The 27,799-nt window shown below is 44.5% G+C and overlaps 1 protein-coding gene across 2 annotated transcripts in view; it reads right to left on the minus strand.

Moving 5' to 3' along the window:
- The window catches only part of LOC147437213 (alpha/beta-Hydrolases superfamily protein), a 50,956-nt gene extending 24,734 nt beyond the window's left edge, over window positions 1–26,222 (minus strand). The window contains exons 1-7 of one of the 2 annotated variants that reach the window (XM_086486808.1): window positions 26,107–26,222; window positions 25,865–25,916; window positions 25,508–25,680; window positions 25,356–25,405; window positions 25,168–25,285; window positions 24,953–25,075; window positions 24,684–24,879 (exon numbers count right to left, since the gene is read on the minus strand). In XM_086486808.1, the coding sequence (XP_086342934.1) occupies window positions 24,684–24,879; window positions 24,953–25,075; window positions 25,168–25,285; window positions 25,356–25,405; window positions 25,508–25,680; window positions 25,865–25,916; window positions 26,107–26,222 (828 nt within the window). Of the gene's footprint in view, window positions 1–24,683; window positions 24,880–24,952; window positions 25,076–25,167; window positions 25,286–25,355; window positions 25,406–25,507; window positions 25,681–25,864 lie in introns of both variants that reach the window. The other variant, XM_086486807.1, reaches the window with a different exon arrangement.
- Window positions 26,223–27,799: the final 1,577 nt, after the last annotated feature.

Here is a 27,799-nt window from a genome sequence, read left to right on the forward strand (position 1 = left end):
TTTCTTTTTGTATTAATCAATCATCAAAGTACAAGAGAGCGGTTAGGGTTTCACTCTCAGACTCTGCGTCCAGATGCTCTGAGAAGTGAGGCCCTCACCACTAATTTAAAGGTTACAAGGGATGCCCAAAAGCAGAGCCCCAAAAGCTTTTAAAATCAAAAGCATCAGTTCTCTCTCTCTCTTAGAGAGTCTTTTCTCTTTTTTTTTATAAAAAAAAAAAAGCAAAAGCAAAATTCGCGTCGCTCATCATTTTCCAAAAAAAAAAAAAAAAAATTTTTTTTTTTTAATAATCCGCCTCCGCGATTTCCGGAATTCAAGGTTTTTGGCAAAAATTAGGGTTTGCAGGAATTTTAGGGTTTCTGGCAGAAATTAGGGTTTCTGCTGTCCGCCACGTCATCACTTTGTGACATACCCCCCTCTTGAAAGCATTGTAATCGACCGCGATTACGCCTGCAAAACCGACAAAAGCCATAAACCGTCTTAGCAGACACTGACTGTTAGTACCTACGTACTAGGAACACACATCTAGCACATGTACAAAATCGACAGTCACATCACAGGACATCACCAGACATCACAGGACATCACATGACATTCAACATTCATTCGGATCTTAGACCATGATTTATCGGCAATGTAGCTAGCAATCACATCTAGGTCCAATCGGGACCTCATCGATGTCCGATTGACTAACCCCTATTGCAACCATGTCTATTCGAGATCAATCAGACCAAAATGCTGCAGTCATTTCGGCTATCAGTTCCTGCACTCACAAGAAGTCAAGAACAAATCAGTATCATAATCAGGAATTCCATTTCATAAAGTCATCCAGCAGAATACTGTCAGCTCTCAGTATCCCTGAAGCTCAAAGAGACATCAGTGACTTTAGTATCAAAATCGAGGCATCTGTTGACAAAGGAGTGGAGTAACTCCCCTCTTGTGCATCCCACTGCACCAGATCTTCGGCCAAGCTGAATTCTGGGTTCCATTTGGAGTAGACTATGCTAAACCAAAAGCATCGAGGTAAAGTTTCACAATCTGAGGAGTATCTGCTAGGTCCTCCTCCTCCATCCACTTCGCATCAAGTGCAGGATAATTCTTGAACTTAACCAAGAACCGCCTTCGAACTTTACCCTTATTCTTCGTATCCTTATGTGCCAAAATCTGTTCAGGAACAAGGATCTCCTCGTTTTCTTCCACTTCGGGTTGCTCATCAGGCTCCCCATCATCAGGCACATCACCTTTAAAAGGTTTCAAGAGATTCACATGAAATGCATTGTGAATCCTCCAAGTATCTGGCAGTTTCAATCGGAAGGAGACTTCATTTATCTTTTCAGTAATCTGGAAAGGGCCGTAGTATCGCATACTAAGCTTTGGAAAAAGCCTCTCCTTTCCCTTGTTCTTTCGTAGGCGTGCCTTCTCAAAACGTAAGAGCACCCAATCATCCTCCTTCAATTTCATGTCGCGACGACGGCGATCCGCTGCCTTTTTCTGTCGTTCTTGAGACTTCTGCAAAGTCTCGCGAACCTTGGCAAAAGCCGTATCCAGATCTCGCGTATATTTATCCGCTTCAAAGATCTTATCTTTCGTGCTCAGGAAGGGTGGAACCTTCGCAGCAGTTTCAACAATCTCTCATGGCGTCTTCCCCGTCGAAGAGTGTATCGTGTTATTGTAGGCAAATTCCACCAAAGGTAAGTTCTTTTCCCATTGAGTCTTCTGATGCGAGATACAAGACTTCAATAAATCTAAAATCACTGAATTGGCAATCTCAGATTGCCCGTCAGTCTGCAAGTGGAACGATGACGAGAACTGCAACCGCGTGCCAATGTTCTCCCAAATTGCCTTCCAAAACAAACTCATAAATCTAGGGTCTCTGTCGGAGACAATTGTCTCAGGCGTGCCATGTAATCGGAAAATCATCGTGATCATTCTGTATTCTCGGGAGATCAAAAAAAATGAAATCCATTTCAATACTTTCCCAGGGGCGGGTGGGTATGGGTAAAGGCTGTAACAATCCCTGTGCTTTATGCCTGTCAAACTTGACCTTCTGGCATACCAAGCAACTGCGCACAAACTCTTCCACATCCTTCTTCAGTCTCCACCAAAAGAAATCTCTCTCTACCCCTTTCATGGTGGTAGCAATGCCGCGGTGACCCGTAAAAGGTGGACAGTGGCAATCAGTCATAACCTTTTCCCTCAACGGCTGTGTAACGCACAACATAGTCTTTTTCATCAAGTAGCCTTCCCGAAGGGTGTATCCAGCTACTGTCTCCCCATCCCGTATCCGTGTGAAAATATCTGCAAAACCTGTATCTGTGGCATACTGATCGACCATATCCTCGAAGCTCCTATGATGTATCGCGGAAATAGCCAGAACCAACGGTTTCCGAGACAAAGCATCTGCCACCACATTCTTCTGACCCTGCACATGGACAATCTGGAAGTGAAACTGTGACAAGATGTTCGCCCACCGCATCTGCTTTTCCGAAAGTTGCTTCTGTGACAAGAAGTAGCGCAAACTCTGATGGTCTGTAAAGACAATGAAATCCGCTCCGAGTAGGTAATGCCGCCACTGAGTAAGAGCGTGGATAACCGCCAAAAGCTCTTTCCCATAGATCTGTGCTATCATCTCCGGCCTAGAGAACAAACGGCTCTCGTAAGCTATGACATGGCCTTCTTGCATCAAGACCGTACCCAGACTACGACCACAAGCATCACAATATACTTCGAATGACTTCTGCAAGTCCGGCAAAGTCAAAATAGGTCCCGTAGTCAATTTCTCTTTCAATGTCTGAAAGGCAGTCACCTCTGTGGGTCCCCACGAAAAAGGTACTCCTTTCTGTGTCAAGATATGCAAAGGGGAAGCAACCTCTGCAAACTTTCGTATGAACCGCCTGAACACAATCCCAAGAAGCTTCTAACTTCATGGACATTCCTCAAATCGGGCCAATCACGGATAGTCTCTATCTTGGCCGGGTCCATTTGCACTCCTGTTGTGCTGCTGACACAATGTGTCCCAAAAAGTGTATCCATGGTAGGAAAAAATTCACTTTTCTTTGCATTAATCACTAGCGTGTGATCTCGTAATGCCTAAAAGACTTGAAGCAGATGATCTCTGTGTTCTACCTCATTCTTCGAGAAAACAATGATGTCGTCAAAGAAAGTGCCAACAAATAGCCTGTACTCTCGAAAAATCATGTCCATCATCCGGTTAAATGTCGCAGGAGCATTGGTTAAGCCAAAAGGCATCACCAAAAACTCAAATAACCCAAAAGTCGTCCGAAAAGCTGTCTTGTAGACATCTCCTGGCGCTATCCTGATCTGATGATATCCACTCTTCCAGTCAATCCTGCTAAAGCACGAGGATCCCTGTAACCTGTCGAGTATATCATCGATCCTAGGAATCGGAAATCTGTTCTTGATGGTGATTTCGTTGAGAGTGCTATAATCGATGCACATTCTCCAAGATCTGTCTTTCTTCAAAATCAACAACACTGGAGAGCAATACGGTGAAGTACTAAGCTGGACAAGACCCTTTTCCAAGAGGTCTTTCACTGAGTTCATAATCTTTTCATTCTGTACTCGGCTCACACAATAAGGTGGCCGATTCGGTGGTGTGCTTCCAGATATCAGATCAATGGTATGATCTTCAGGCCCTCTCAAAAGCAATCGGCATGAGCGTGGAGAAAAAAATCTTGGCGTTCTTTTCTTCAGGTCAAAACATATTCAACTTTTATCCATGGTTCAGTTCTCCCAAAAGAATGAGTAAGAAAACTGAAGTTCATCCTATACAATCTCTAAGCCCTTCATTTATCAAAGTCGCTTTCTCGGCCCGGTAGTCAACCACGGCGTAGTTCTTGTGGTACCAAGGGATCCCGAGTAGAACGTCACTCACGTGCCCTGAACACCCCTGTCATTGCAAACGAAGTTTGCCAATGCTCGGTGTAATGGCAACATCCCATCCGGGTGCCAGTCGAACTACCTCCGCCAATGGCGTCAGTCTGTCGGGCGCAGTTCCAAATCGAGCCGCCAATTCCAAGTGAAAAGAAGTTGGCCTTGGCTCCTTCAAAAGAGCTTCTTGATCCTTCACTTTGCCCCAAAAAAAAACGGCAAAGTTTGTACTTTCATTCATTAGATTCGGTGCAGGTCCCACGCCATGTGGTACCAGTTCTGCTTTTCTATCTGCCTTTTCTGCCACATTCCTCAGCTGCTCTCGAACTCTCAGACCTGTCGTCGTCTTTATCATTTTGTTCTTTCTGTGCCTTATCAGGGCACTTTGCGGAAATATGTCCATGTTCCCCGCATCCAAAGCACTTCCCCTCTCTGATGAAGCGAGCTGTCTCCTCAGGAGTAAGCTTGGGTCGTGCATCCTTTTTTTTTCTCTGGGTTGCTCTTTTTCATTCTACTTTCATTCCCAGAAGTCTGTTCGGCTCGTTGTGTCATGGCCTCATCTGTGGGGTAGGTCAGACTGCCAGAGTGAATGGCAAAGCCCCGCTTCGCATGACTCATCAACTCCTGAATAGAAGCTGACTTCTGTTCCAAGCAGTGATCTCGGATCTCTGTAGGTAGACCCAAGGTAAACCGCTCAATCTGTTCTCTGAACGAGATCTTCTTGAATGAAGAGGCGGGTAGAAAAGAGCTCCAGAATCTTTCACAATAAGAATTCACTGTATCGCTCTTGGTCATCCGGAGATGGTTCCAAGCAGCTCGTATATCTCGCTCAAACTCTTGAGTCAACCAAGAAGAAATAAAAAGCCTCTTGAATTTCAGCCATGTAACTGGCACAGTCTTGCTTAATAGAAGCGTGGACCACCAAGTACGAGCATTCCCCTCAGAGTAAGAGGCAGCTCTCCGAATCTTGGAGTGCTCTGAATAGCGTCCTCCCGCGAAAGCGATGTCAAACTGCTGTATAAAAGACAAAGCCTTCGAAGCATCTGAGTATCCTGAAAAGTATCAAACTTGATCGAGTAGCCACCTTCCTTAAACTCTCGGACTTTCTTGCTGTTATCTTCGAGAAAGTCATACTGGTTGGCTTTGTAAAAATTCTTCTTGTTCGCATAAAACTTTCCGTCATCGGAATCTGAGCTGTCTGTAGACGAGTCCTGAGTAGAACTGTCAGTCTCTGGGCGAGATGTAGCCTTCTTTGCCTTTTTCTTGCCCGTTCCGAAGCTTTGTGTCTTGCTTCGCTTTTTGCTTTTTTTTCTGTCTTCTTCGCTCTAATCCGAGGAGCTAGAAGAACTGTCAGAAGAAGAAGAAGAAGAACTGGGTACTCCTTCAAATCGAACACGCTTCTTCCGTTTCTTTGCTTTGTCGAATGTCGACTGACGACCCAAATATCCCGGGAAGTCAGTACCTTTGTTCTGCTTTTTGCCGTGCTTTTGCACGTCGAAAAGCACGTCGAAAAGCTGAGCAATCCGTGCATCAACCACGTTCTCCAGTTCCTTCTCCGTATATTTCTTGGAGGCAGAAGGTTTCTTGAGAGCGGGTTTCGGGAGTGGTGTTGTGGTTCTCTGCCACTCCATCTATACCTCTTTCAAAGAGGTCTGGTTCATATATTTTACCATCTTCGGGTCCTTGGCAAAATTGAGCATCATCTTTGTTGCATCGCCAATCAATTGACGAGGCTCCATCTCTGTTTGCTCCGCCTGAGTAGGCCGAGGCGGGCCATACTCTCTGTCTGAATCTTCGTTGTGATCCCAGCCCGCATCTCCAGATGCAGAGGGAGTCGACTGATCATTGCCTGAAGCCATAGGTGCCGCGGAAAAAAAATTCGGGGATCGGATTTCCCGTAGAAGAAAAATCGGCCGTGCTCTGATACCACTGTAACAAACTTGGACACTCCAAGTCAAGAATCAACCGCGACAGCACCAAATAACCACTTCAAAACAATTCACAGATCACAATAGATTTGCACTGGCCCGGCGGAGTTCCGTGCCTAGAGATATTGGCCCCAAAGACTGGCGCCCCTTTCGGTATTTCTTTTTGTATTAATCAATCATCAAAGTACAAGAGAGCGGTTAGGGTTTCACTCTCAGACTCTGCGTCCAGATGCTCTGAGAAGTGAGGCCCTCACCACTAATTTAAAGGTTACAAGGGATGCCCAAAAGCAGAGCCCCAAAAGCTTTTAAAATCAAAAGCATCAGTTCTCTCTCTCTCTTAGAGAGTCTTTTCTCTTTTTTTTTATAAAAAAAAAAAGCAAAAGCAAAATTCGCGTCGCTCATCATTTTCCAAAAAAAATATATATATATATTTTTTTTTTAATAATCCGCCTCCGCGATTTCCGGAATTCAGGGTTTTTGGCAAAAATTAGGGTTTGCAGGAATTTTAGGGTTTCTGCTGTCCGCCACGTCATCACTTTGTGACAAGTTGACTTTCACGAGACTCTCGAGAATTTGTTCTTTGTTGGCGAGAGTTGTGGTTAGTGGCCGGAGGTTCTTCTGTGGTAAACTCTAGCTTTCCCTTCATCAGTTTGTAGCCGACCGCGGCATGGTCCATAAGCTCTTGCATGGTAGAGACTTGCTTGGAGAGAGAATAATCCTGCAATGGTGATGGTAGTCCAATGGTGTAGCGCTCGCACTGGTTCTCCAAGGAAATGAACTTAAAGAAGAACACCGGAAGGTACACGTCGAGAAACCTTTGGTTATGGTCGTCCATGGTTTCGGTGGCAAGCACTTTCAAGTTGCCCCACTCTACCAAAATCCGGACTTCAAACATAGAAGTCATGTAACTGCGTGAAAAAACTGTCTTGAAAGCTTGCCAGGTCCTTGGAGCATGCGGTTGTGTCACGATTGAACTCCACCATTGCATAGCATTATCTTTAAGAAATCCCGCTGCTCGAGACATCTTGGATTCTTCTGTATAGTTGCCAAAAGCATAGATGTTGTCGAATTGCTGTAGGAATTGTAATGCTTTCTTCCAATCTTTCACCCCAGAAAAAGTGAAAAATTTGACTGTCGTGCCGCCATCCTTGAAATTTTTGGGTTGGTTAGGCGCATATCCCGGGTATGGATAATAAGGATATCCATATGGGCTCCAACCACTGTAGCCTGGTGGCGGTGGTGGTGGTGGAGGTGGGAGCAACGGCGATGGCAAAGGCGGTTGCACTGGATCGGGGTCAGATGGCTGCACCATATTCATGAAGACTCCCCCGATCGGAACAGATGGCTGGGAAGGTTGCCAATTGGAAGCTCTCGTACTTTCTGGTACTGGAGGAGGAAGTACCACCTGAGACATCAGGGGGGGTAACATGTAATTCAAAAATTGTTGAAAATTTTGCAACATCGGAAGATTCTGCTGAGGATGTCCCAAAAGAACGTCTTGAAGCTCGTTGAGCAGAAACTGCAAATATTCTGTTGAATCCATGAATTCCATTTCTTGGGTTCTTTATGGCTTATGCCCTGCAAGACAGAGCGATGAAGACGAGAGCGCATCCGATGCACGATACAGTAAGGGTGGGAGTGGCTAATATCGCGGCCCAAAGATACTTCAAGTAAAATTCCAATAGCTCTGTCTGCTCTTTTGTGGGACCGATATGCTTTCAGAAAAGCACACGCCTGATGCTCTGATACCACTGTCACAAGACGGGTACCACGTGCCAATAGAAAAGAACAGACTGAACAGTTTTTTAGCACTTCAATAACAACTGAACTGAAAGAGTGAGACGACACAGGACACGGAGTGGCGGAATTCCACCCCAGAGAGTATTGGCCCTAAACCTTGGCGCCCCTTTAGATATTTCTTTATATTGCATCAACACAGTACAAGCCGGTACTCGAGACTCTGCACCTTCTCCAGGAAGCATGCCAGACAATGAGCCCATGGCCTCATATTTAAAGACCCTAGGCCTCAAAAGCAGTTTTGTTAGGTGCAGCGGAATGAATGTTTGAACTTTGCTCAAGATGAGTGCTCCAAACTGTGCTCAAGGTTCCTTTTGTTCTTATGGAAGGGAGAGCCTTTGGTTCTTAATCAGAGAGTGCAATGATCACAAACAAAGTGAATGGACACTGTGCATGCAAGTGTATGAGACTGAGAGATAGAGAGAGAAGAGAATACGACACCAGAGACGTTGCAAAACCCTCCTCCGAAGGCCCTACTCTCGTCGACGAGAGTGGTCTACTATTGATTTCACAAACTGGTACAAAGTGGATGCATGTGACTGATGCAAGTCTAGGCTAGATCGATGACGACGACGGGGATGGCGAGACCGACCTAAGGGCTGAAAATGAGGCTTTCTATCTGCTGTCCAAAAACGCTAATGGCTGAATTCTGCCGCTCATTCGTTGCTGTCCCAAAAACGATGATGACTGAAATGTTTTGGCACCAAAAACGCTGATATGGGCTGGTCCTTGCGGGCTGAAAACTTCTGGTCTTTAGGGCTTCAAAGGTTGAAAACCTGCTCGTGCTTATCTGCTGAAAATCGCCATGCAAAGGGAGGGCGATGTGGGTTCTGAAAACGCTAGGGCTGCAAAGCCATCCTGGATGAAAGACACTAGCAGACTGGGATGGTCTGGCGAGGTTCTGTGATGCAAAACACTAGTGCTAAGGTCTTCTTGGCGATGGGTATCTGCTGAGGAAAACGCCCAGGCTGATGTTGATGAAAAACGCTAGGGTTAGGGGAGTCTTTCTGATTGGAGGGAAAATGCCACCAAGGGAGGTTCTTGCTGAGAAGTTGCCTGTTGAGCACTGGTGATCCTGCTGCCTCTTCTGCCAATTAATGCTAGTCTAGGTTTGCTTATATACAAACTTACTCAATTTGCCCTACCTACTTTCCAACAAAAGTCACTTAAAAATAATAAGTGAAAAATGTCAAAAATAGGGAAAATAGGCTAAATGCACTGTAAAAATGCTACTGATGGGATCTAACTGGAATTTGATGGTCATGCTGTGTGCAACCAGAGGATATGCATCTAATCTAAGTGTCTGGACATGCACGATCTGCGAACAGACTCACAAAAGTGCCAGATCCCTTCCTATTCTAGACTGACTTAACTGAACTGAACCCTAGTCATGTTGTAGCTTGTCCACGGACACATAAGGTTGGATGTGTCACGTGACATCCCCTCCTTTTCAAAGTAAGGTACCGGTACCGAACTGTATGGCGTCGAGGGAGATCGCCAATAGCATCCAGAATCCTGGAAGGGACTCTGCGCCGGCCAACTCTGATGTGTGGGTCGTGCGGTACTTGAACTTCATAAAGGTCTGCAATGCCTTCTTCTTTGGGCCGCGCCGAAAGCAACACAAAGTCTTCTGAGTTTCCTTCGATGCTTCAACTTCGTTGAGAGTCGTGCTTCTTTCTTCTTCAAGAATCTCCATGGCTGAAAATTCCTAAAACCACTTCCAACACAAAACCATGAACATACCTATTCCATGTAAAGTGAGTGGAAAAAATCTTGTCGTCCTAGCAGACTATGCATGCAATGTAGATGAACAAAGAGACAGAGTGCCAAACCGTTCACCACACACACGCAAACAATGAGATCGAATCTTTCTCTTTTGATCTAAAGCAATCAACTGCGGCAATTCACAACGGAAATGCCCATGCTTGGTGCTCATACTTTCATGTGCTCTTTCTACAATTGTGTCGTGCCAAGGAAGAGACATGGAATGTGACTTCCTTGAATGCATACTTTTCAGCTTTTCATGAAAAATCCGCATACATTCGTGCTCATTCATGAGTGAAACGTGCTCAACGTACAATATTTCATGCCTAGGAAAAGGGATCACATAAAGACGCTGACTAAAATACAAGAAACGATCAAGAATGAAACACTCGAACAATGCGTGCATACTAATCATGCGAACACATAATACTTCCTATGAGGGTTCTTTGGACCGAGGCTCGAGAGCCAAGATCGGTTCTTCCTAAGGGGGTTATTTGGACCTAGGCTCAAGAGCCAAGATCGGGTCTTTGTGATTGATCGTCTCTGCAATGAGGTTAGCTTCACTAGAGAAAGTATCAACTAACACATCATCCTTCTTGTGAACAATCACATCTTCTTCATGCAACTCATCATGCTTGTGAGAAATCACATCTTGATCATGCAAATCATCATGCTCATCATTATCATTCAAATCATCATGCAAATCTTGTATGTCATTCTTGGGAGAAGAAGGGACTGAGAGAGTCTCCGTCTCCTGAATCTCTTGCATCTGTGCCTGCACTTGAGAAAAGAGTCGCAAGAACTCTTTCATGTGTTGGTCGTTGTCACAAAGTGATGACGTGGCTACCGACAGTAGAAACCCTAAATTCTGCCAGAAATCCTAAAATTCCTGCAAACCCTAATTTCTGCCAGAAACCCTAATTTCTGGAAACCCTAACCCTAACTGCTGACTAGAAACCCTAATCAGGCGGGGAATGCCATGTGGCAGCAGGTACGGAATTCCAAGATTTGCGGAAGCAAAAAGCAGCTACAAGGGCGACGCAATTCTTGCTTTATTTTTCTACGCAAGGAATTGGAGAGAGAAAAAGAGTTGACTTGCTTTTATTTTAATTGCTCTCTTGAGAGAGAGGGAGATTGCTTTTTGAACTGAAAGCTTTTTGGGGCTCTGCTTTTGGGCATCCCTTGTAACCTTTTTATATGCGGTGAGGGCCTCACTTCTCAGGACATCTGGACGCAGAGTCTGAGAGTGAAACCCTAACCGCTCTTTGTACTTTGACATTGATTTAATACATAAAGAAATACCGAAAGGGGCGCCAGTCTTTGGGGCCAATATCTCTAGGCACGGAAGTCCGCCGGGCCAGTGCAAATCTATTGTGATCTGTGAATTGTTTTGAAGTGGTTATTTGGTGCTGTGGTGATTGATTCTTGACTTGGAGTGTCCAAGTCTGTTACAGTGGTATCAGTGCACAGCCGATTTCTCTTCTACGGGAAATCCGATCCCCAATTTTTTTTCTGCGGCACCTATGGCTTCACGCAAGGATCAGTCGACTCCCTCTACATCTGGAGATGCGGGCAAGGATCACAACAAAGATTCAGACAGAGAGTATGGCCTCGGCCTACTTAGGCGGAGCAACGAGAGATGAAGCATCGTCAATTGATCGGCGATGCAACAAAGATGATGCTCCGCCTAAGAGAGATGAAGCGTCGTCAATTGATCGACGATGCAACAAAGATGATGCTCAGTTTTGCAAAGGATCCGAAATTGGTAAAATATATGAGCAAGACTTCTTTTCAGGAAGTGCATGCGCAGTGGCAAAAAACCACTACACCACCCCTGAAACCCGCTCTCAAGAAACCTTCTGATCACAAACAGTACTCAGAGAAGGAATTACAAGAGGTGGTTGATGCACGGATTGCTCAGCTTTTTGACGTGCAAAAGAAATCCAAAAAGCACGGCAAAAAGCAGAAGAAAAGCACTAACTTCCCAGGATATTTGGGTCATCAATCGACTTTTGACAAGGCAAAGAAATAGAAGAAGCGTGTTCGATTTGAAGGAGTACCCAGTTCTTCTTCTTCTTCTTCTGACAGTCCTTCTAGCTCTTCAGATTCGAGAAAAGAAGACAGAAAAGGTAAAAAGAGAAGCAAGAAACAAAGCTTCGGAAGGGCAAGAAAAAGGCAAAGAAGGCTAAATCTCGCCCAGAGACTGACAGTTCTACTGAGGACTCGTCTACAGACAGCTCAGATTCTGACGATGGAAACTTTTATGCGAACAAGAAGAATTTTTACAAAGCCAACCAGTATGACTTTCTCGAAGATAAAAGCAAGAAAGTCCGAGAGTTTAAGAAAGGTGGCCACTCGATCAAGTTTGATACTTTTTCAGGATACTCAGATGCTTCGAAGCTTTGTCTTTTATACAACAGTTTGGCATCGCTTTCGCGGGAGGACGCTATCCAAAGCACTCCAAGATTCGGAGAGCTACCTCTTACTTAAAGGGGAATGCTCGTACTTGGTGGTCCACGCTTCTTTTAAACAAGACTGCGCAAGTTAAATGGCTGAAATTTAGGAAGCTTTTTATTTCTTCTTGGTTGACGCAAGAATATGAACGAGATATACGAGCTGCTTGGAACCATCTTCGGATGACCAAGAAAGATACAATCAATGCTTATTGTGAAAGATTCTCGAGCTCTTTTCTACCCGCCTCTTCATTCAAGAAGATCTCGTTCAGAGAACAGATTGAGCGGTTCACCTTGGGTCTACCTACAGAGATCCGAGATCACTGCTTGGAGCAGAAGTCAGCTTCTATTCAGGAGTTGATGAGTCATGCGCAGCGGGGCTTTGCCATTCACTCTGGCAATCTGACCTACCCTAGAAATGAGAACATGACACAAAGAGCCGAACAGACTTCTGGGAATGAAAGTAGAAAGAAAAAGAGCAACCCACAGAAAAAGGATGCACGACCCAAGCTTACTCCTCAGGAGCGAGCTCGATTCATCAAGGAGGGGAAGTGCTTTGGATGCGGGTAACAAGGACACATCTCTGCGAAGTGCCCTAAAAAGGCACAGAAAGAACAGAATGATAAGGACGACGACAGGCCTGAGAGTTCGAGAGCAGCTGAGGAACGTGGACGAAAAGGCAAGATGAAAACAGGACTGGTTCCAGATTGTGTGGGTACCGATCCCGACACCATGGATGAGAGTACAGAACTTTGCCGAGCTTGGGGCAAAGTGAAAGATCAAGAGGCCCTTATTTTCTTTGATGGAGAAGCCAAGGCCAACTTCATTTCACCGGAATTGGCGGCGCGGCTCGAGATTACTCACAATCGGATGGGACCACTTGCGGAGGCAGTTCTAGCGGCACCCGGTAAGGATGTAGCCATTACACCTGTCATTGGCAAACTTCGGTTGCATTGTCAGGGGTATTTGGGGCATGAGGACTTCTTCATAATTCCTTTGAAGGGTTGTGATGTTCTCTTAGGGATTCCTTGGTACCACAAGAACAACGCCGTGGTCGATTATCGGGCGAGAAAAGCGACTTTGACTACAGAAAAGGGCAGAACAATTGTACTTGATATTAAACTGAAGGGCGAGTCTGTCCCTATTGTGTTGGCTTCGGCCATTTCAAAATTAATGAAATCCAGTCTGTTTCTTTACTCAATCTTTATGAAAGAATTGAGCGATAAGGATAGGACAAATATGTCTAAACTTGATAAAGAACGCCAAGATTTTCTCCACTCTCACGCCGATTGCTTCTCAGAGGGCCTACCAGGAGAGTTACCACCTGCTCGTCCTGAAGATCATACCATTGATCTGATACCTGGAAGCACACCACCGAACTGGCCACCTTACCGTGTGAGCCGAGCACAGAACGAAGAGATTATGAACCAAGTGAAAGACCTCTTGGAAAAGGGTCTTGTCCAGCCTAGTACTTCACCGTATTGCTCTCCAGTGTTGGTTTTGAAGAAAGACGGATCTTGGAGGATGTGCATCGATTATAGAGCTCTCAAAAAAATCACCATCAAGAACAGATTTCCAATTCCTAGGATCGATGATATACTCGACAGGTTACAGGGATCCTCGTGGTTTAGCAGGATTGACCTGAAGAGTGGATATCATCAAATCCGAATCGCACCGGGAGACGTCTACAAGACAGCCTTTCGGACTACTTTTGGGTTATTTGAGTTTTTGGTGATGCTTTTGGCTTAACCAATGCTCCTGCGACATTTAACCAGATGATGGACAAGATTTTTTGAGAGTACAGACTATTTGTTGACACGTTCTTTGACGACATCATTGTTTTCTCCAAGAATGAGGCAGAACACAGAGATCATCTACTTCAGGTCTTTCAGGCATTACGAGATCACAAGTTAATGATTAATGCAAAGAAAAGTGATTTTTTCCTACCAGACATACACTTTTTGGGACACTATCTCAGTAGCTGGAGTGCAAATGGACCCGGCCAAGATAGAGACTATCCGTGATTGGCCCAATTTGAAGAATGTCCATGAAGTTAGAAGCTTCTTGGGACTGTGTTCGCACTACAGGTGGTTCATACGAAAGTTTGTAGAGGTTGCTTCCCCTTTGCATGTCTTGACACAGAAAGGAGTCCCTTTCTCGTGCTGATCCACAGAGGTGACTGCCTTTCGGACATTGAAAGAGAAATTGACTACGGGACCAGTTTTGACTTTGCCGGACTTGCAGAAGTCATTTGAAGTATTTTGTGATGCTTGTGATCGTAGTTTGGGTGCGGTCTTGATGCAAGAAGGCCATGTCATTGCTTACGAGAGCCGATTGTTCTCTAGGCCGGAGATGACTGTACAGATATATGAGAGAGAGTTTTTGGCAGTTATCCACGCTCTTCCTCAGTGGCGGCATTACCTACTCGGAGCCGATTTTACTGTCTTCACAGACCATCAGAGTTTGCGCTACTTCTTGTCACAGAAGCAGCTTTCGGAAAAGCAGATGCGGTGGGCGAACATCTTGTCATAGTTTCACTTCCAAATTGTCCATGTGCAGGGACAGAAGAATGTGGTGGCAGATGCTTTGTCTCGGAAGCCGTTGGTTCTGGCTGTTTCCGCGATACACCATGGGAGCTTCGAGGATAAGGTCGATTAGTATGCCACAGACACAGATTTTGCAGATATTTTCACACGGATACGGGACGGGGAGACAGTAGCTGGATACTCCTTTCGAGAAGGCTACTTGATGAGAAAGACTATGTTGTGCGTTACACAGCCGTTGAGGGAAAAGGTTATGATTGAATGCCACTGTCCACCTTTTACGGGTCACCGCGGCATTGCTACCACCATGAAGGGGGTAGAGAGATACTTCTATTGGCCAAGACTCAAAAAGGATGTGGAAGAGTTTGTGCGCAGTTGCTTAATATGCCAGAAGGTCAAGTTTACAAGCATAAGGCATAGGGATTGTTACAGCCTTTACCCATACCCACCCGCCCCTAGGAAAGTATTGCGATGGATTTCATTTTTGATCTCCCGAGAACACAGAGTGGTCACAATGGTATCTGGACTGTTATTTACAAATTTAGCAAACAGGCTCATTTTATTCTAGTGAAGAAAACAGTCAAGCCGGATCACTTAGCGAGACTGTTTGTGGCCCAGATCTTCAGATTACATGGCATGCCTGAGACAATTGTCTCCGACAGAGACCCCAGATTCACGAGTTTGTTTTGGAAGGCAATTTGGGAGAACAGTGACACGCGGTTGCAGTTCTCGTCATCGTTCCACCCAAAGACTGATGGGCAATCTGAGATTGCAAATTCAGTGGTTCTAGATTTATTGGAGTCTTATCTCTCTGATCAGAAGACTCAATGGGAATAGTACTTACCTTTGGTGGAATTTGCCTACAATAACACGATACACTCTTCGACAGGGAAGGCGCCATTTGAGATTGTTGAAGGTGCTGCGAAGGTTCCACCCTTCCTAAGCACGAAAGATAAGATCTTTGAAGCGGATGAATATATGCGCGATTTGGATACGGCTTTTGCCAAGGTTCGCGAGACTTTGCATAAGTCTCAAGAACGACAGAAAAAGGCAACGGATCGCCATCGTCACGACTTGAAATTTAAAGAGGATGATTGGGTGCTCTTACGTTTTGAGAAGGCACGCCTACGAAAGAGAGGGAAAGGGGAGGCTTTTTCCAAAGCTTAGTATGCGATACTACGGACCTTTCCAGATCACTGAAAAGATAATGATGTCTCCTTCCGATTGAAACTGCCAGATACTTGGAGGATTCACTATGCATTTCATATGAGTCTCTTGAAACCTTTTAAGGGTGATGTGCTTGATGATGGGGAGCCTGATGAGCAACCCGCGAAGTGGAAGAAAATGAAGAGATCCTTGTTCCTGAACAGATTTTGGCACATAAGGATACGAAGAATAAAGGTAAAGTCCGAAGGCGGTTCTTGGTTAAGTTCAAGAACTATCCTGCATTTGATGCGAAGTGGATGGAGGAGGAGGACCTAGCAGATACTCCTCGGATTGTGAAACTTTACCTCGATGCTTTTGGTTTAGCATAGTCTACTCCAAACGGAACCCAAAATTCAGCTTGGCCGGAGATCTAGTGCAGTGGGATGCACAAGAGGGGAGTCACTCCGCTCCTTTGTCAACAGATGCCTTGATTTTGATACTAAAGTCACTGATGTCTCTCTGAGCTTCAGGGATACTGAGAGCTAACAGTATTCTGTTGGATGACTTTATGAAATGGAATTCCTGATTATGATACTGATTTGTTCTTGACTTCTCTTAAGTGCAAGAACTGATAAACGAAATGACTGCAGCATTTTGGTATGATTGATCTCGAATAGACATGGTTGCAATAGGGGTTAGTCAATCGGACGTCGATGAGGTCCCGATTGGACCTAGATGTGATTGTAGCTACATTGACGATAAATCATGCTCTAAGATCCGAATGAATGTTGAATGTCATGTGATGTCTAGTGATGTCCTGTGATGTGGTACATGTGCTAGATGTGTGTTCCTAGTATGTAGGTACTAACAGTCAGTGTCTGCTAAGACGGTTTATGGCTTTTGTCGGTTTTGCAGGAGTAATCGGGGTCGATTACAATGCTTTCAAGAGGGGGATATGTCACAAAGTGATGACGTGGCTACCGACAACAGAAACCCTAAATTCTGCCAGAAATCCTAAAATTCCTGCAAACCCTAATTTCTGCCAGAAACCCTAATTTCTGGAAACCCTAACCCTAACCCTAACTGCTGACTGGAAACCCTAATCAGGCGGGGAATGCCACGTGGCAACAGGTAGGATTTCCGGGATTTGCGGAAGCAAAAAGCAGTTGCAAGGGCGACGTAGTTCTTACTTTATTTTTCTACGCAAGGAATTGGAGAGAGAAAAAGAGTTGGCTTGCTTTTATTTTAATTGCTCTCTTGAGAGAGAGGGAGATTGCTTTTTGAACTGAAATCTTTTTGGGGCTATGCTTTTGGGCATCCCTTGTAACCTTTTTATATGCGGTGAGGGCCTCACTTCTCATGGCCTCTAGACGCAGAGTCTGAGAGTGAAACCCTAACCGCTCTTTGTACTTTAACATTGATTTAATACATAAAGAAATACCGAAAGGGACGCCAATCTTTGGGGCCAATATCTCTAGGCACGGAAGTCTGCCGGACCAGTGCAAATCTATTGTGATATGTGAATGGTTTTGAAGTGGTTATTTGGTGCTGTGGTGATTGATTCTTGACTTGGAGTGTCCAAGTCTGTTACAGTCGCTCTTTTCTTTTATGGCTTTGTTCTCGTGATCAAATTTGGCTTGACTTTCTTTGTTCTCGCGATCCAATTTGGCTTGTCTTTCTTTGTCTTCCAAGTCGTACTTACGCTCTATGGCTGCCATGCTTTCTTCGTATTCACGATCTTTGTCTACCATTTCTTCTTCGTAGGCCTTTCTTTCTGCTTCGCGTTCGAACTTCTTGTCCATAAACAACTGCGTCAACTCCTTCATAGGAGTTAGTGCAATCCTTGGCGTAGATGGGGAAGGGGGAGGGTCGGAAAAACCTCCTGGTGGGGAAAATTCTTCTTCGCCTCTCTCATGCTCATCCGCTCCAAGCGAAGTATCCATTCCGCTTCGAGTGATGACCATCCACTATGATCTTTGGTTCTTAAGTTCACGAGGAACGTGGGTTCTTGCGGGTCTTGGGTTCTTGAGGTGCTTGAGGTCTTGAAATTCTTGAGGTTCTTACGGTTCTTCTTTCGCTTGCAATCTGTGTTAGAGAAGGATCTTCTCTTCACCCGAGTTCTGCTCTTTTCCGCGGGCGCACCCCTTGGCGGCCTTGCGCTCACACCAAGGTTGCTTTTTCCCACCTCACGTCGAGTGGCCAGCCGCTAAGTGCACGGTCCGCTCTCAATGAGTGAAAAGAGACACAAGGGGAGGCTGGACAAGCCCTTCTTTCCTGGGATTCCTGTCACTCTTCAAAAACACGATTAGGAATCGACACGCCCAAGCGAACTTGGCTTCATGCGACCACAACGTGAGTGCTCCGAACTGCTGTGCTCAAGGTTCCTTTTGTTCTTATGGCAGGGAGAGCCTTCCGTTCTTAATGAGAGAGTGCAATGATCACAAACAAAGTGAATGGACACTGTGCGTGCAAGTGTATGAGACTGAGAGATAGAGAGAGAAGAGAATACAACACTAGAGACGTAAAACCCTCCTCCAAAGGCCCCACTCGTTGGTGAGAGTGGTCTACTATTGATTGCACAAACTAGTACAAAGTGGATGCATGTGACTTTGCCAATTAGTGCTAGTCTAGGTTTGCTTATGTACAAACTTACTCAATTTACCCTACCTACTTTCCAACAAAAGTCACTTAAAAATAATAAGTGAAAAATGTCAAAAATAGGGAAAATAGGCTAAATGCACTGTAAAAATGCTACTGATGGGATCTGACTGGAATTTGATGGTCATGATGTGTGCAACCAGAGGATATGAATCTAATCTAAGTGTCTGGACATGCACGGTCTGCGAACAGACTCACAAAAGTGCCAGATCACTTCTTGTTCTAGACTGACTTGACTGAACTGAACCCTGGTCATGCTGTAGCTTGTCCACGAACACATAGGGTTGGATGTGTCACGTGACAAGTTTTACATGAAAGGCCTTCAAACTCAAAAGCTTCTGGTCCAAAAGCAATGCCAAAAAGCTGCCAACGTAAATCATGGAATTCCGTACAACTGCCACATCAGCAATCAATGCAAAACACGGAAATCCATACGGTCTACCACGTCATCAGCTAGTGTCATCCGGAGCATCCGTACGGCAGCCACATCACCAGTTGTTGTGCAAGTGTGTGTGGGTCCTACGTTATTTTAATCCTTTATGTCACTTGGGCCCCATCGGACGGGGTCCCATAAGTCGGTAGGACTTCTTCTTCTGTTGCTTGTTTGCTCTTCTTAGGGTTTAGGCCCCTCGGCCGACATCTGCAAGTTGGCTCCCTTCTTCAGGGCTTTGACACGTCTTCAGCGTGGACAGCTTGCCTCCCTTCCTATACTCCCTTGATGCACCATCGATGTCTCTTACACGGGTGCAGATTACTAGACTCATTCGCAAGGACCTGACCCAAGAGGACATGGATAGAGCCAACAGGAGTTGGGAACGAAGATGGCTTTCTATAGAGAACATCTTCTCCAACTCACAGGGGATGGGTCTGTGATTCGTCCCAGAGACGGATTATTGATTTCTTCACACCAAACACTAGACAGATAGAGGAGCAACCACCACTGCAAAGCTCAGCTCATACTCACACCCGTGGAGCACCCGCTGTACTCTCATTGACCGAGCATTGGAACTAGGGAGATTGAGACGCCCACAATTGCGGAGAGAAGCTTCACAAAATCAACAGAGACTACAACAGAGGATCCGAGCCATACTATCTCGACATCCAGAGTACAGATGAGGATGGATCCATCACCCATTGTATCTTTCTCTTGTATTTGGCACCCATTGTATCAAGGATCGCACATACCCCACACAGTTCGAGCTAGCAGCACTTCTAGATTTATTTTAGTATTTCTTTTTTGTAATCAGATGGTACCAGATTCACAAGTTTTTAACGAATTGGTCTCATAGGTCATTTTGGCCTTTTGAAGACATTAATATACGAACTCCGATTTAGGTGATCTATAGCCTCAATCAAAGAGCACGAAGCCCTCTACGCATTGATGTAAAGACAGAATTTTTCTGTGTAATGGAAGGCTTTGCTGTAACAGCATCTCAGAACTGAAAAAACTGTCAAAACTTTGCGTTTTTGTTGCCGACTTGAAGGCAATGTCAGACAAAACTCGCAAGGGTGGAAAAGCCACACTCGCCATGGAGAATGATGCAAAATCTCCAAGGAATTTGGATGCTAATCCAACCACATCATCTACAACAACGGAAGCAATGATCATGGCTTACTTGATCTCGTTACAAGAAACCGTCAACAAACAAGGTGAAGAGTTGCACTCACTTGCAATGGAGAATGGTACTTTAAGAGTTCTCGTGGTGGAGAATGAGCACCTCAAGAAGGTTCTTGAAATACAAACAACACGCTTGATGCATCTTGAGAATGAAGTTCAAGAATGTAAATGCTCTCTTGTTGACATGAATGTATTGAAAGAGCGCTTAAGCAAAGTTGAGAGTGATCATGTATTGAAAGAGGAAACAATAGATACAATACGACATGATGTATGTGAGATGAGAAATGCATCCAAATCATGGGCTGATATATGTAAGGATAATGTGGTTTCTACATCTCCTATCACACAAGCCGTTGTCCAAGCAAAGAATGTAGAGAATGTGGACACTCAAGAATTGCACGAACGACAAAAACGCTCAAAGAACATCGTCATTCGTGGAATCAAGGAGAAAAGCATGGAAACACCCCAATCTCTTGCAGTTGCTATTGAAGAGTTTTTTGCTACACACTTTGGCATGTCAGGAATCATGGCTTATGGTGCACATCGAGTTGGAAAACAAGGAGTCCCTCGCTCGGGAGAAAGACCTATTGTATGTACCATGGCTGATGAGGTAAAGAGAAAGATCATCCTTGACAATGGTTGGATCTACCTCAAAGGAACGGGTTGTAATGTATATGAGGATCGCACTATTATGCAACAAAATGTACGTCGCAAAGCATATGAGGAAAGAAGCAAGAAGGTTAAGGTATCACCTCAAGAAGAAAAGCCACTTAAGGAGGATGCAAGTCCACCCAACAAATAGGGACACATGATCTATGAGACCAACTCACGCTTGCGAATAAGCTTTTGGAATTGTAACGGGTATCCATGGAATGCGGGAATTGGCATTGATGAGCTTACCAATGACTCCGATGTGATACTTCTTGTCGAAACATGGGAGCATGATGCGCAACAAATTCTTGGATTTGACAAATACGATGTGCATTCTTTGATGTGGGCCAAAAATGCAAAGCAACGAAGAGGACAAGGAGACGTAGCATGTATGACCAAAAAGGGTTTGAAAGATGTTTCCATTGTCAAAGAAGATAAGTATAAACGCTACTTATGGCTGAAAATCAGCCCACCAAATGGTCAAGTCATGTTTGTGGCCGGTTGCTACATTCCTCACTATGACTCCAACTTTTATGCTTGCTTGAATATGGATAGAGATCAGCCCTTTGTTGAACTAGAGGAAGACATTGCTCATTACAAGGATCAAGGTGAAGTCATTGTTTTTGGAGACATGAATGCTCGCACAAATATGCTACAACACGACACACAACAAGTAGACATGCCGCATGTCTCAAGAAGAATGGATGACTCATACATGTATAATCGAAGTTCTAATGATGCAAAAGAAGTGGATCACTATGGAAAGTCACTTCTACATATATGCAATAGTACCGGAATGCTCATTGCAAATGGTGTATCTCTATGGCAAGGCACCAATGACTTTACATGTAGAAAGCACAACGGTGCTAGCGTGATTGACTATATGTTGTTCTCGGAAGCCACTCTAGAATGCATACAAAGCTTTACACTTGGTGAATGGAATCCGGAATCGGATCATAGGCTGTTATGTATTGACCTCAAGTGTGGTAAACGGCCCGAGCATGTAGCCTCCAATCATGATGTGAATCATTTGTACCTACGTCTAGACTTCAAACAAGCACTTATATATGCTGATATGGTGGACCAAATGTTAAGCATGATAGAGCATCAAGAGAGCCCAACATTAGAATGCAAGTGGAAAGTTTTCAAAGAAGTAATTTTCTCTTGTGCGAAGGAATGCTTTTCGGTGAAACACATGTCTTGCAAAAGGTCTAAGAAGGGTAGCACCAAGAAGAAATGGTTTGACATGGAATGTAGTCAAGCCCGAAAACGCATGCTAAGATTGAATGTAATCAAAGACAAGGAAGTTTACTTGGAATGTTCACACACATACAAAGCACTTGTTCAAAAGAAGAGGAGAAGGTGGGAAGTCGAAAAAAAACTTCTTTTAGTACAAGAGAAAGCACATGCATGTGGCAAGTTTTGGCAAAATATAAAAGGCAAGCGCGTTGAGAGCTTTGGTGACTTGACTCTTGAGGATATGTATATGCATTGTAAGAATCTCTATGAGCAACCCAATGTTGATAAGATGGAGTGTTGTAGCTTCCTTCCGTTTATGTCTCCCTTCTTTACCATTGAAGATGTATGCCGCGCGCTTGAGAAACTTGCTACTCGTAAGGCAGGTGACCTTCAAGGTGTCAAGGCTGAAATGATTAAATGGACAAGCAAGAAAACACGATATTGGATATGCGATATGTTTAACCTTGAACTTCAGTATGGCATGCCTCATGATTGGAGTGCAAATTGGATCAAACCTTTGCACAAAGGAGGAGATGTAAACAATGTGAACAACTATCACACTATAATGGTTGGTTCTTTAATGGCAAAGTTATTTGGATGTATCATGGAGATGAAGATAAGTGAATGGACTGAAAAGAATGGCAAACGTGCACTTGGCCAAGCAGGTTTTCGAAAGCATCATAGCACTATTGATCACCTTGTCACTCTTCGAGTTCTTATGGAAGCGTCTCGATTGAAAGGAAAAAAGTTGTATTGTTGCTTTGTGGATTTCAAGAAAGCTTTTGACATGGCACCGCGAGGAAATCTTTGGAGACGTATGCAAAGCCTTCAAGTGCCGAGAGAATTTATGCATGCAGTCTTTCGCATCTACCAAAAAGTGATATATCGATTACGTATGGGAGATGGAATTTCAGAATTTTTTGCAAGCACTATTGGTGTCAAACAAGGATGCCCACTTTCCCCAACCCTCTTTGGGCTACTCATTGATGAATTGGAATGCATGGTTCTTGACTTTATGCAGCAAGAAGACATAGAAGAGGTTAAGATTGGAAATGCGGTGATCATGCTTTTGCTTTATGCCGATGATGTAGTGCTCTTGGCACATACCTTAGAAGATGCACAAAAGCTTATGAGTGTTTTGGAACGCTTTTGCCTACATAGCGGGCTGATCGTGAATGGATCCAAAACCAAGGTCATGCTTGTAAAGACCCTCAATGATGAAAATCCATGCATTGTATATAACAATGAGAAACTTGAAGTGGTAGATCACTTCAAGTACCTTGGCCTTGAGGTTCCATCCGATCATAAATGGAAGGATTGTGCAATGCGTCGCTTGGAAGCCGGAAAGAGGGCCTATTATGCATTTGAGAACATGTGCAATGCAGGAGAGATCAAGTGTTGGGCTCTCAAAAAGTACCTCTTTGACACATTGGTGACATCGGTGCTTCTTTATGGAGTGGAGGTGTGGGGTGGAAGCATCGGGAAGTCTACTTGGAAAGAGTTTGAGAATGTCCAAAAGCGTTTTCTCACCAACTTTCTCCAAGTCAAGACACAAACACCCTACATGCTCTTACTTCTTGAGTCCGGATTGCTTCCCATTGAGGTCTTGGGCATGCAAAGGGTTGTGGAGTACATGCGTAAGACACAACGTAGCCCTTTGCATCGACTTCCTAGAATCGCATATGAAGCAAGTCAAATGGTTCAAAAGACATGCAAGAGCAAAATACTAAGTTCGGGGTGGATGCTTGATATCAAGAAATGGTTTGGAAGATGGGATGCATGTCACTTGGTCAAGGATGCGTCGATCGACTCCCAAGTTAATGAGGCCTTCTTACAACGCCAATGTATCACGGCTTGGGAGAAATCCGGAGGTTCTCGCTTCAACCATTACACCACACACGTTGCCCCAAACTACAAATCTCTCTTCTTCTCGGAACAAGGTAACCGAACCCATTCCTACATCCTTGAGCCCATCCCGTTGAGTGCGATCCGCACCATTGCCTCCATTCGTCTTAGCTCCCATTCTCTACGCTGCGAGACAGGACGTTGGGGCACTGGCGAGGAGTGTCATCGACTTTGCACCTTATACCCTCGTCAAGTGCGAGAGTGAGTACCACACACTACTTGAGTGCTCAGCTTTTGACCACATTAGGTCCTCTTTTCCCCATATATTCAACCACGATCTCTCCCTACATACCTTCCTCTCCCAACCACGATGTGGACTCTCTATTGCGACGCTCATTTCAGCCATTTTTGAGCATCGAGAGTCACTTATGAACTCCACTCACACCACGTGACATGTTCATTTGGTCCCATATGTCATATTTGACCTCCCAGGACGATAATAGAACTCTCTCTCTCTCTCTCTCTCTCTCTCTCTCTCTCTCTCTCTCTCCGCACATGGTATCAGAGCCATGGCTTGACAATGCCAACCTTGCAATCAGGAGCGTTCCGGAACTAATATAACAAACCGGAAACCCTAATCAAATGGACTTGTCCCGACATGCAAGCCCTTCGATAGGCTCACAAAATTGCCGGCACCAAATCCCTAGGCTCTAAGACACTGCTATGTACAAGATTGGCTATGAAAGTCATGTAACATGTCCACATGGCACACAAAACCCATGTGCACATGGCATCCCCTCCTACTTAAGGTGAGATACAGGTATGTAGGTCCTACAAACAGGCTCAAAAGATGTGAGTACTAAATCCCCTAGGCTCTAAGACATTGCTATGTGCATGCCATAAGGGGCATTGGATACCAGCCTAGCAGCTTTAGAGTACTACTCATCAAGTGCAATGGCCATCAAGAAATCCTTCTTGAAGCTCAACAAACTTCATCAACTTAAGTGATAAAGCTAAATTGTGTTTATTGAGGATATTCTTGACAATGAATGAATGTTTGAACATAATAGATCATCTGAAGGTGGTCATCAAAAGACAAACAGAAAATTTTACTTTGAAGAGCACTTGGTGAAAGAGTGAAAAAACACACCTGTTTATAGCCTTGCCCCACTATACGAGATTGAAAGGTAATAGCGCTTTGCTTCTGGTCTTTACTGTTGTTCTCCAAGCTTGTTGATTCAGAAACTGAGCTGACCTGCTCCTTATCTGTAGCCACCAGAGTTCCTAATCCTGTTGTCGCAACTACAGGCATTTTTGCAGGGAAAAAGCGCTCACCTTTCAAGAACCTGTTAAAAAAGATCAGCTAAGCACTTGCTAGATAAAGCTCCAACATTGCAGCAACTACCTGGAAAAAAATACCTGCCTGCTACACAGATGTAATCAACATCAGGTGCAAAGCAATTTCCTGGACAAACTTCGTTAACATAATCAAGTAGCCCTCTTGTTTGATCTATGACACCTGGTATTCCTTTGGGAGGTGGCCTGTACATCTTCAGAAAACTTAGCCATGGATCACATTTCTTGCAGCACGCTTCTGGACTATTTAGAGAATCAAACAGGAATCTGGCTCTTACAGATGCGGAGTTCCAAGGGATAAAAGCATGGCAATATCACCCACACCAAATTCTGACATATACACTCGAGCAAGCCAACCCCCAGCAGAATGGCCAACCAATGACACTTTGGTATCACCTGTAGACAATGGTTTATTCAGTCTTTGTATGTGAATTGTGCACCACAACCATGCATGCAATTTAGACACCTCTTTGCTCTTTTGCTGCAGCAATTGCCACCTTAATTCGCTCAAAATACCTGCAACAACCCATGGGAGCTGAGGTTAGCAAACCTTAAAAAGAGATGAGAACCTTTTCCAAGCATGCCACAATACTTTACGATACCATTGTAACTATGTACCAGTCCAAAACAGGTCTGGGGGTGAGTTTTCCGCTCCAATAATTTCCATCTAGCAAGCCAAGAGCATTTCTAAGCCAGTCTGGTCGTGATACCTGAGCCACCGTTACGGGAAGGCCCTTGTCTTCAAGAGACATTTTTAATTCATTGTAATCGTTTGAATTGTTGCCTAGGCCCTGCAACACACAGAATGAATAAAGATTGCCTACAACTACGATTGATGTAGCAAAATCAAGCAGCTCCACACAGAATGAATAAGGACTTGGCTACAACTTTAGATAGATGTCGAAAAAGCAAGCAGCTCTACAGCTTTCAGTTTAAGGATCCAAAGCATATTATTAGACAGAGATGAAAACTTACTGGAAGAATGACAACTGGGCGAGTATTGGCGGCGGCTGGATCGCCGCTGCTGCTGCATGAGATAAAGTGAGGACGCCTCTTGGAGTGAAAGCAGCCATGGAAGTATTTGGTTTGAAGTGAGATGGGCCTGCGGCCAAGGTGGTGATGGCAGTGGCGGCGGTGGTGGTGGTGGTCGTGTTGGAGGGGTAGCGCGACGGCCGAACTCATGGCCGCAACGTGCTTCCCTCCTCCACTCAACGTACAACTCGCTGTGCCACAAAAATTCGATTTCCGCTACGTGAGATTGAACGAGTGACATCCTGGCCACTGGCAACTGGTCTTGCGTCCCACGCTTCACTGCAAAGGGCAATGCGGCCATAATAAAACTAGAGTGCTTCGTCAGTCTGTATACAGGTACAAGCCTTCAAGGCGATTGCAATTAGAGAGAGAGAGAGAGAGAGAGAGAGAGAGCACGTATTATTTGTTTTGCACAAATCTTCTTACGCCAAGTGAGTGTAAGTGACTAAAACGATTTGATGAAAGTAGTGGGCCAAAAAGTTGAGGAATTAAAGAAGATTGTCGAAATGAAAGGAGAGAGAGAGAGAGAGAGAGCACGTATTATTTGTTTTGCACAAATCTTCTTACGCCAAGTGAGTGTAAGTGACTGAAACGATTTGATGAAAGTAGTATGCCAAAAAGTTGAGGAATTATGAACGGAACATTGTATGTAGCATGCAATGATTTCTTTACAATGAAATGGACAAATCTTCTGTGGAGAAGAGGAGGAGGACTATATCGGTAAGATGCTCTTCAGAGTTGCGCGTGTGGGAAACTGGTCGAGAGAAAAATAGCGTGAAACGAATTGTTTAGCTAACTGAATGTGGCTGGGGACCACGTTAGAGTAATTTAATTCTATAGTCTCGAGTAGGCCGAGCACGTCTGCAATTTGCACGAACAACATACAATGGTGTTTTGTGAAGCAAGTAGCCAGCAAGGCGATGTCGATGGTGATTTGTCGACTGAGCGTATCCCAGGTGATGTAATGTGGATGCCATGGGGTAGGTGGTTGAACTGGCCATGGAATGAACTCGCTCCATTTATGCATGTAGTGTTTGAGGACCCGCTCTTGCAAATGTGGGTGAAGACAGTATTGGAACTTGTACATTGCAGTCTCAAATTCTGGCTGCTGCTCAATCAGATCAGCTGGAATTGGCCTACCCATTCTAAACTAAAAAGAAAAGGCATTTAAATCAAAACAGTTGATAAGTTGTCATGTCTGCCATAGTTTGAATGGAAACAAAAAGACATTGTTGTAGGCAATGATCAAAGTTATGTGACAAAGACAGTGAACAAAACAATGAAATGAAGACGACAGAAGTTCACAGCTATACCTTCTTGTTTTTTTTCAAAAAATAATATTTTCTCAAGCTTGGTGGATGTCCAAAACAAATGTTATAACCTAAAGCAGTTGTTGTCTTGTGTTGTTTAATATAGAAATATTCTAAGTTTCTAACTTTATGAATATTGGTACTGGTTGCTAAAGTGGTAATTTCAAAATTGTCCTCGAAAGGAATGTGTGTCTGCATGTCCGCTCGCATTCTCTTCGGAGGGTTGCGCTTGTGCTGGCCAATGCGTTTATGGATGTTATTCGTAGCTCCCATATATCTCCTATCGTTCTTCGTGTAGCGTATACTGTAGACTATGTATTCTTCCCGCGACGCTGCTTTTTCTGGGGTGGAAGGCCGATGCTTGTCTCTGGTTGTTGACGAGTGTCTAAATCTGCAGTACATCCAGATTAGTTCGGTCAATAAAAAAATGGCATTGCTACGGAGAAGTGAATGGAAGCTAGTGATACTTGTTATCCATACTTGCCTTGGTCTGTTGCAACTGGCTCGTATGGGGAGGCTGGTTGTCCATAATTTATTGCCTTGTGTTCGATATAGTGCCATGCTACCT

This window comes from Adiantum capillus-veneris, chromosome 17 (genome assembly GCF_014529385.1).
Source record: "Adiantum capillus-veneris isolate H3 chromosome 17, ASM1452938v2, whole genome shotgun sequence".
Classification (NCBI taxonomy): domain Eukaryota; kingdom Viridiplantae; phylum Streptophyta; class Polypodiopsida; order Polypodiales; family Pteridaceae; genus Adiantum; species Adiantum capillus-veneris.